Source organism: Brachypodium distachyon, chromosome 1 (assembly GCF_000005505.3).
Source record: "Brachypodium distachyon strain Bd21 chromosome 1, Brachypodium_distachyon_v3.0, whole genome shotgun sequence".
In the NCBI taxonomy this organism is placed as follows: Eukaryota; Viridiplantae; Streptophyta; class Magnoliopsida; order Poales; family Poaceae; genus Brachypodium; species Brachypodium distachyon.
The window spans coordinates 68,961,099-68,970,975 of NC_016131.3; the positions used below are offsets into that span (position 1 = coordinate 68,961,099).

The 9,877-nt window shown below is 41.8% G+C and overlaps 2 protein-coding genes and 1 pseudogene across 2 annotated transcripts; 2 read left to right on the forward strand and 1 right to left on the reverse strand.

The window, feature by feature from the left end:
• Positions 1-527: 527 nt before the first annotated feature.
• LOC100826825 lies at positions 528-1,737 on the reverse strand. The gene is made up of 2 exons (XM_003561864.4): positions 1,417-1,737; positions 528-1,307 (listed from the first exon to the last, which is right to left on the reverse strand). Exons 1-2 carry the CDS (start codon positions 1,653-1,655, stop codon positions 1,169-1,171), a joined length of 378 nt encoding a protein of 125 aa, XP_003561912.1. The 5' UTR covers positions 1,656-1,737; the 3' UTR covers positions 528-1,168.
• A 262-nt stretch (positions 1,738-1,999) lies between these two features.
• LOC100840663 (probable peroxygenase 5) lies at positions 2,000-4,814 on the forward strand. The gene is made up of 6 exons (XM_003558471.2): positions 2,000-2,246; positions 2,373-2,486; positions 3,344-3,429; positions 3,548-3,642; positions 4,226-4,351; positions 4,553-4,814. The coding sequence occupies exons 1-6, from the start codon at positions 2,162-2,164 to the stop codon at positions 4,701-4,703; spliced, it is 657 nt and encodes a 218-aa protein (XP_003558519.1). The 5' UTR covers positions 2,000-2,161; the 3' UTR covers positions 4,704-4,814.
• Positions 4,815-6,067: 1,253 nt separating this feature from the next.
• Positions 6,068-8,901, forward strand: LOC100840964 (annotated as a pseudogene).
• The last annotated feature ends 976 nt before the right edge of the window (positions 8,902-9,877 follow it).

Genomic DNA, 9,877 nt, shown 5'->3' on the forward strand with positions numbered 1-9,877 from the left:
AGGGAAAAATGAAGAGTCAACGGCTTACCACTAGTACCATGAAGGGGCAGGTGAGGGACTCCGTAGGAGATCGTGTCCGGTTTCTTTATTGAGCGGCGGCCGTGAAAAACTCATGGGTAAGGGAGTGTGCAAAGGGTAGAAGAGGAATACTACGAAACTATCTCCCGCTGGCTGCTGGTATTACTTTTGTTCTCCCATACGTTCATCTAGATCTGGACCACTCGTTGCTGCTTGGATGATTCAGGTAGAGGCTACTACGTGTGCAGATAAAAAAGAAAAAAAAATGTTCTAGTTTTAAACTAGTCGCAAAATTTTAGTGATCAGATTCAGAGTAATTGAAAAACAAGTCCAAGAGTAACCGGTGCATCGAAGACATTGGTCTTGTACTCTCGTTATGCCGCGTGAGTGTTGGTTGTGCATCCAACTTGAAATATAAAAACGTATGTGTTATTTTTTTTTTTCGGGAAAGGCAGAGACCTGGCATGTCATCGCTTATGTAAAAAAATGTCCCGGTCAAAATGAGTGTCAGACGCCTCTAATTTTTTTTAATAAATTGTCAGCTGGTGCCGTACCCAGTAGGTGCAGCCTGCTTGTAATCTTCTGAAGGAGATCAGCAGCAGCACTATCTTGTCCCATATCCTGCGTACCAATCCATCGACAGACAGGTGCTCGATCAGCTCTGCAAAATGGCATTGTCGCTTTACGCCCGCAGAGTTGTAACGAGGATTTTTCTTCCTGTAAAACCCGGCAGCAGCGGCACGCTCTTCTTTGATCGCTTCTCCTGCCGAGCAAGAAACATGTCGCCGCTGAGAGAAGAAGAGGCATCGGTTGGTTTGCATCCCCAGATGATCGGGCTCACCTCGGCCACCAGGCCGAACCGAACCTGGGTAGAAAAGAAAACGTTCTAAAAGCCTAAGAACCCATGTACTCCTAGTATGTTACAAGTAAAGTGTTCGTTCTAGCTGGTTAATTGGCTGCCCTCTCTGCTTCACTTGCAATTGGACGCTCCACACAAGACACAACTGAACAATACACAGAACCGCGTGCATGCATGTAGCACCAAAGTGTGATTACTGATGATGAGCTCATCAGAACCAACTACTAATGGAGTAGTGATGCATGGTAGGCTACCACTGATACTGGTATGCAGTACGTCCGCACGCTCTTCCTATGATTCGGATCCGCTGTCGTCGGGCACTGAAAGTCCGAGGGCCACGCAGAGTGGCACGACGACGTAGGCGCCGAGCTTGAGCAGCTCCTCCGTGTCCTTGGAGATGGCGCCGATGCGAGACCAGTCGCCGCTGTACCTGCAAAGCCGTCCGTCCACCCAGAAACCGAGCAAACAAAACAAGTCAAATCTGTTCACGGATGGGCGCGACTACGTGCGTGTGCCAGCGTGAGTGAGCTCTCACTCACCCGGCGTCGACGAAGCCGAGGGCGAAGAGGGCTGCGCCGGCCCGCAGGAGCACGCTCTTGCCGGGGAGCGCGCTGCCGCTGCCTTCCCCCACTCGCTCTTCCTCGCCGGGCGGCTTCTCTGCGCTGCGAGTGCGCTGACGGAGGAGATGATGCCTGCCGCGGCTGGGCGGCGGCGGCGCGGCCGTGCCCGGAGAAAAGATGGCCTTGGCTGCGCCGTGGACAACCCCGCACCGCAGCATTGTTGGCAGTACTTCTCTTCGCTCGGCTAGCACCCTTCTTTCTCGTCCACACGTAATTAAGTACGTGTGCTTGCGGCAACAGGCGGAGCTAATCTGAGCGTGAAAGTGAAAGGTACGCCTCCTCAAATGCGGTTTAGCTTCCGCCAAGCAGCAAGAAGGACCACCACCGATCTAAAACCAACCGGTGGCCAATTCGCTACCGCATTCGCAACCTACACGACAAAACGTCGTCAAAGATAAAAAGCGACCGCAGCAATTTCACTTCAACCATAAATGCACCAGCGACTAATGCTCCGCTCCTGCCAATAAAGATTCCAATTGAAATGCGGTTTAGCTTTCGCCAAGCATCTTTGCTTCAGCAGAGAAGACGGACACGCATCCGCTGCCTAGAGAGAGGGACGTTTCATGTGTAGCTCTTCCCTGGCTATTTAAACAGGGCAGCGCGTCCCCTGGGGGCACACTCCACAGAAGAAGAAGAAGGGCTGAAGGGGTTACCGGCAGCAGCGATGGCGATCCGGCGACAACCGTGGGCATTTTCTTCTCTACACCTGCCACTGGCGACTGCTCTTCTGTTCGTATGGATGTTTGGCTGTAAGTCTTGGTACATGCTGCAGTTTCCTGTATTACTTTTCGCATGGTAATTATAAAAACTTTTGCAAAACTTTGCTGTAATTTCTCACTCACGCATATCATCACTGCTGTGTTTGTGACTTTAAGGGGGGCATGCGATGGCACATACTGATACTGCCAACATGACGGCACTCCAGAAGCACGTCTCTTTTTTTGACCGTAACAAGGATGGCATCATTACTCCTTCGGAAACATTTGAAGGTGATTGGGTTTATGCAACAAATTCTGTACGATTTGATCTTACTAAGATATGCAAATCGCACATATATGCAAATTAAAAGATATTTATATTTAGATGCATCTTCATAGATAAAAGAGAAGCTCGACCAATATAGTACTTCCAACATCCAACAAAGGATGTCTCAAGTTTGACCAAACTTGAATGCATCTATATATTTAGTCATGTCTAAATACATCCAAATTTTGACAAACTTGAGACATCTTTTTTGTTGGACGGAGGGAGTAGATATTTTAGCCGTAGCTACAGGATACAAATTAGACCACTGCCATGCCAAGTTGATCAATCCCATCCGATAAGTAATTGCACTCCCTGTGCATTTCACTCTAATAAAAACATGTTTATTTGGTCATGCCATGTTTAAGTGATTTTGCTGATGGGTTCAACTTTTCTTGATGCTGATTATATTTAACTGAAAAAATGACATTATATCCATACCACTCGAAATACCTATATCCAACTTTACATTTTCTTTTGGTATCTTAAGTAACTGGTTTTACATAGACGCGACTCCTAAATACTCCCTCCTTCCTTAAATTAGGACGTATATTGTTTTCTTTGACCGAGCATTTGACTAAGATTTAGTCTATTAATATATAATTGTAAAATAAAATTGATGTGATTGGATTCGTATTCAAAAGTACTTGTTTATGATTACGATTTATATCGCATAAGCCACATGTTGATGAAGTAATTTTTGGTCAAACGCTCGGTCGAAGGAAACAATATAGGTCTTAATTTGAGGAACAAATGGAGTACTGAGCACTCTGGAGGCTTCATTTTATATTCTAATCCATGCTAAACTTACTTTGGAATGCAGGGTCTGTCGCAATTGGTTTTAGCGTTGCATATGCCAGAGAATTTGCCTCCTTGGTGCATGGTGCTAATGGTCCTATAACAAGCCCCGTACTTCCCCTCTCCCTCACCCACACGCGCACACAGACGCATACACACTTTCTTTTAACATATTGGCATGTTTGTGGATGAAGTACGAGGTTGATATGTTAATGTTTTCTCAATCCAGGCTGATGCACCATTGCCTCACTTGTCAATATACATAGAGAATATGTACAAAGGAATGCATGGGAGTGATACCGGTGCATTTGATGCTAAAGGAAGGTAATTAACACCGCGTGCTACTTACTATAGATGAGGCGAACCCATGTCACGCTCTGAAAACTAAACAGTTACAAACCACACAAACTTGTGATTTTGTTTCTGCTAATCTTTCTTAAGTTTATAAACCGCCCCACTTCACGAGATTTATAGGATTTAGAATAATTATTTTGTGAGGTTGACAGTATAGCTCATTTATATAGTGGAAACTTCACAACAATTTTATGGATGTGTGCAGCCAAAGGATACCTTTTGACTCAACTAATTAGTGTTTTTCAAAGGGAAATTTGCAAGGAGTCAAATGTATTTTGATATTTTATATTATAACCAGTTTTATGCAGGACAGCGAGGTGCACCAGCTGTATCCGTATATATAAAAACAAACTTATGGGATGTCACATATCCAATGTAGAGGATTTAAAATATTCTACCTTTTTAACTTGGATATAATTGACTTACCTTGATCATTGGGAGATATTATGTAAATTTATTCTTTGCTCTTTTATTCTCGTAGATATACTAGTTTTTTTTTGCATATTTCTAATTTCATTCAAATCTGTACATACACTAAACATGTCAAGTGTAGGTTTGTTCCACAAAAGTTTGAGGAAATATTCATAAAGCATGCAAAAACTAGACGAGATGGATTGACACATTCGGAGGTGGAGGAAATGATCCTAGCAAATCGTGATCCACTGGACCCTGAATCATGGTAATTTGTTATATATGCATGCCTTGGTTATAGGTGGATTTTGTTTCTGACGGAAAACTCGTGAATAATTTCTCATGGTTCCTCGGTTTTTATACCAATTCAATAATTTACTGTCAAAAAGCACGATCTCAATGGAAGGGCAAAAGAGTTAAATTAAGACTGTTGGACTTGCTAAGTTTCTTTCTTATATCTTTATAATAGGGAGGGACCTGAAATAGAATGGGGAGGAATATACAAGCTCGCGAGGGACAGTGATGGATTTCTTCATAAGGACGATGCGAGAGGCATATATGATGGAAGTGTATTTGTAAAGTTGGAAGAGAAGCGGGCCTCTTCTCAGGGTGTAATGTAATAGAGTGCAACATGTTGTATGCTTTACACATGAAAACATCTGGGGAACACATGGTGTGTATATTGAGACCAGTAAATATATCTATTCAAGTGTTGATTGCGCATAAGTAAACTACCGTGACTTTTTATCAAGAAAATATATGAACTGTGAAAGATTGTCTAACTTTACAACATAAGTAATTTGCATGTTTATATTATGGTCTGATGATAGCCAAACTAGATTTTTGAACATTAAATAAGTTCCATGTAAAGAACAATTACACAATAGTTTCAACGCTTCACTTCTTCTTCTTTTAGTAGAAAGACTATATAGGGAACACCCACTGAGCATATTGAAGTCTGGTTGATGGAGTTACAAATGTTGCTTCTTTCTGATAAACTAGGTCAGAAATTTAAAAGTTTGACTTAAAACAAAAGCTAAACATATATAGTTCCTCCGTCCAACAAAGTATGTCTCAATTTTGACTAAATTTGAATGCATCTATACACTAAGTCACGTCTAGATACATCCAAATTTTGACAAACTTGAGCATCTTTTGTTGGACGGAGGGGTACTTATTTCCAGGCGAGGGAGCAAGCTCATGAAAAAATATTTGTTATTGCACAAAAAAATGATCACTTTTTCTACAAGTTTAGATATGTTTTCTTTACCCCCGCTGCTTTTCATTTTTTCTCTCTACTTTTTCCGAACTTTTGTGATGGCAAAGGGGCGTACCCAAGTTATACTACGCAAGTGCACATGAACCATATTTTAGATATATATTCATCTTGTGTGACACTCCTAATTTACATGATTCACACGTGGACATCATATCATTTTACTCTAGATCCGCCCCTGAACCTAAATCTACATTCATGTGTGCGTTAGTGTTTCAACACGGTGAATTTTATAAAATATTTTCCCATATGAGAGCATCAGTGTTCAAGGAAAAATCCGCATTCATGCGCGAAGCCAGATATATTCAGTTACGTCTCGAGCATAGCGGTGGGCGGTTGTACCTTGTACGCCTAACTGGCAGTCTATTCAGAGTACCGACAGAGTTTGTCAGTGTTACCAATTGTATTAGCGCAGTATTCTCCAATTCTTTTAACAGTGTTCCATGTATTAGCGCAGCACCGAAAGAGTTTGTCAGTATTCTCCAATTGTATTATAATCCGATGTGCAATTTGGGGCCACTAATCGAAACCACTCTGCCATAGTCATGACCATTCACATTGAACAAGTCGGGCCCAGCTGCATCTGCAATCTTCAGCCAGTCATGGCCATTCACATTGATGTGCTCGAAAGATCTGTTTCGTTTTCTTTTGGAACGTCCCTTTGTAGCTATTTAAACAGGGTCATGCGAATATGTGATCATGTGGTGAGCCGCAGCTTTAGGGCACGTTTGGTTCATGCCCAACATTGCCCAACCAAATCTTGATAAAATTTGGCTTGTCAATTTTTTGGCCAACAATTCTTGAGCTCACACTAGGCCAAAGATTGGCAAAAATCTATGAGAGAGATGGCTAGATTTTCAGTGATAACCAAATTTTCGGCAACAAAGCAAACAAGCATCAAATTTTAGTGGGCTGCCAATATTTTGGCAGACCTACTTCTGGCTCAAAACCAAACAGCCCCTTAGTGACACGAGCGCAGATGCTGTCATCGCAGGAGGCGACGATGGCTGGTCGGCGACGATCCTCCATAGAGGCTCCTCTGCAGCTGCCACCGGTGGCTGCTCTTCTGCTTCTATGGATCTTTAGCTGGAACTGTAAGTTCCCGGTGTAAACTGCAGTTAAACTACACATTTGTTTGTTACAGAATGATCATGAAATTTTTCAGAATTTGATGCATACTGTCAATGTTATCTTTGTAAGGGGAATGCCGCGGCGCAGATTGATCCTGCAAACATGACGCACTTCAGAAACATGTCTCCTTTTTTGACCGCAACAAGGATGGCATCATCGCTCCTCTGGAAACCATAGCAGGTGACATTTTTATAAAGATGAAACATTTTGTTTCATGTACTCCAAATTTTTGGGGCAGCATCAAGTGATAAGATCGTCTAAATTTTGACATCGAGTCGTACATGGAAGTTTTTTTTTTACGTTAAGCATATACTTGGGACTGCAGGCTTTGTTGCGATTGGCTGCGAGCCTGCATTTTCTAGTGCTGCCGCGACCACCATTCACGGTGTTCTTGGTCCTAAAACAAGCCCGGTACCATATCTCTCTTATAGATACAAGAAACATGTGGGCACGCAGATAACTGATCGACTTAATGTGTTATGTGTTTCTAACTTTTTATTCAATTCAGGCTGATGCATTGCCCGGCTTAGAAATACACGTTGAGAATATCCACAAAGCTATGCATGGAAGTGGTACAGGCGCACTAGATGCTAAAGGAAGGTAACTGAAAGTCTGAAACAACCTACTTGTGTGCAAGGTTGTCAGAATTGTGTTTCTATCGTGACTGTACAAACTGAATGAACTGGATTAATTCTATGTCTGTCGTTACTATAATATAATTCCTTCGATGCATTTGGTTTCGTTAAGATAAAACTTTGAATAAGAATTATAAATATGTAATTTACACGATAGAAAACCAAAATTGTTAGCAAGAACTTTGGAAGAATTTCCTGTCTCAAAAACACATATTCATTAAGTAATTTTTGTTTAAAGATTTGTCTTAACGAAACCCAATATGCTGATGAAAAGAAAGAATTATGGTTGTACAATTCTTATAATTAAGATACTGCGATTTGCGTTACTACATACAGCCCGATCCAATTCAGCACGATTCTGAGGTTCATATTTAGTAAACCCAACCATGCACGTTCAAAACTACAAAAAGAAAAACAATTGCAGTTAACTCAAACTAGAAGTTTTGTTTTATTATTCCCATTTGGGTCAATTAAGGAAGCTCGCTATGTCAGGAACCATATCTGATTAGGTACGTACTATGTTTCTTACTTAGAATTAAATGGTTTTGCTTTGATCATTTTGTTACATGATACTACATTCGTTCCTAAATGTACGAAATGCTAGATTTGTCTTAAGTCAACTTTCTTCAACTTTGACCAAATTTATCGAAAAATATACCAACATTTATGACTATAAATTAGTTTTACTTAATTCATCATGATATATATTTTCATAGTTCACTTATTTTATATTCTATATGTTGATGCATTTCTATAAACTTGGTTAAATTTTAAGAAGTTTGATTTAGGACAAAGACAGGACTACTAACATTTACAACGGATGAAGTATATTTTACCAAACTCAACTGAGATGCACGTGGTTTCACCGTTTTGGTTCTTTTTTTTTGACTCAAATTTGTATGTATTCTAAACATGACAATGTAGATTTGTTCCCCAAAAGTTCGAGGAAATATTCACTAGCTTTGCCAAGATTCGACAAGATGCCTTGACATTTCCAGAGATACAGGCGATGCTCGTAGCACATCGGGATATACTAGACCCGGCATCATGGTAACGTTTTAGTCCACTCAGTTATTGGTGAATGTAGCATTCTTGTAGGCTGAACAGGAGGCAGAGGCAGGCCCCAGGCAAAGGCAACAAGGGCATTTTTGCCTTATATTTTAGTATAAACAGCTGATTTGGTTGTTTAGACTAATCATAATGTATAATACAATGTTGGATGATGTTTGGTTGAAATTCGATAAATTTGAGAACTAGCGCCTTGGATATGACATCAAAGAAATTCGATAAGAGGTATAGTGAGGGCCATATTATATTACTCCCTCCGGCCGGAATTATTTGTCGAAATATTACATGTATCTAGACGCTTTTTACACATAGATACATCCGTATTTGGGCAAATTTGAGACAAGTAATACCGGTCGGAGGGAGTAATAAAAAAGAAGTTGTCTAATTGTGCATGTTCTCACATCTCGCAGGGCTCCACCCCAGGCAGAGTGGGGGCTAATATACACGCTTGCAAGTGATTGGCTTGGGTTTCTTCACAAGGACAGCGTTAGAGGAATATACGATGGAAGCGTGTTTACCAAGTTGGAGGAAAAGTGGAACCCCTCTCAAAGTGACATGCGATGAACTCTAGTAATTAGACACTTGATTGTAGCAAGTGTGTTTGGTTGAGCATAACTGAAGAATATTATATGTACGGTATTGGCCGGAATAATCCTCCAACTTCATGTGTAAATAAATATTCGAGAATACAAGGACGCGTTCCTCCAACTTCATGGCAGACTAAATAAATATGCAGCTGACCAATCCGCTTCGCTCTTCCTAAATCCTAGTAAGATTTGGGGGCCGTGTCGTCGGGCACTGAGAGTCCGAGGGGCAGGTAGAGGCAGAGAGGCACGACGACCTAGGCGCGGAGCTTGAGCAGCTCCTCCGTGTCTTTGAGATGGCGCCGATCGATGCGAGACCAGTCGATCGCCGCTGTACTGCAAAGCCGTGCACCCAGAAACGAGGCGGAGTACCCTCCGTGAGGCGCCATTTCACATATCGGAGGCCGTCTGTGAGGACAGGGACATGACCAGGGGCGTCGTGCTCGCGCGCATGGCGCATAGGGCCCGGCAGGCCGGCAGATTCTGCCTCATCGAGCATCGGTCGTGGGAAGGCGTGCCAGCGGCCAGCGGATGTCAGCGACTCGCGCTGCCTATTTTTTACATGACGATGTTTAGGCTCTGCTACGGCAAGGAGGTCCTGTTAGGATGGATATGGGATCGGTAATTTTAAGCTTTTCTAGGATTACAACAAATTTGTAATATCGTGGTAAAAATGTTTTTTTTTGTGGGTAAGTAAAATTTGAATTTTATGGGAATGTACCTACTGGATTTTGATGGAAACCATTTGAGCAATGTAAAGTCAGGATCGTTGAATAAAAATGGATCAAAGTGAGATAGTTGGATGGCGCAATAGATAAAATGAATAGCCTAACCAGAACTTTTTTGGACTCTGACACAACCAAATCAAGGTTGTTTCTTCCAGTTCAGTTCGGATGCCATGCCAATGAAAGACATATAAGATTTACCATATAAGGTTGCTGGCTCGGCCACTTTCTATTCATGTTTTATTTTGTCCCTGGAGTTACCAAGTTTTTAGCTTTTGCTTGAAGTCTACTCGAAGTAGATACGTTTATTTTGAACACTGTTGTAATAACGCTAAGGCGGTTTCTCTAATGGAAATCGATGGGAGGGGTCCATTA

Coding starts and splice junctions, on each gene's coding strand:
- LOC100826825 (XM_003561864.4), bottom strand. CDS start 1,655: ATGCTGCGGTGCGGGGTTGTCCACGGCGCAGCCAAGGCCATCTTTTCT. Junction 1,308..1,416: donor CTCGGCTTCGTCGACGCCGG/GTGAGTGAGAGC, acceptor ACGGCTTTGCAG/GTACAGCGGCGACTGGTCTC.
- LOC100840663 (XM_003558471.2), top strand. CDS start 2,162: ATGGCGATCCGGCGACAACCGTGGGCATTTTCTTCTCTACACCTGCCA. Junction 2,247..2,372: donor GTTCGTATGGATGTTTGGCT/GTAAGTCTTGGT, acceptor TGTGACTTTAAG/GGGGGCATGCGATGGCACAT. Junction 3,430..3,547: donor ATGGTCCTATAACAAGCCCC/GTACTTCCCCTC, acceptor TTCTCAATCCAG/GCTGATGCACCATTGCCTCA.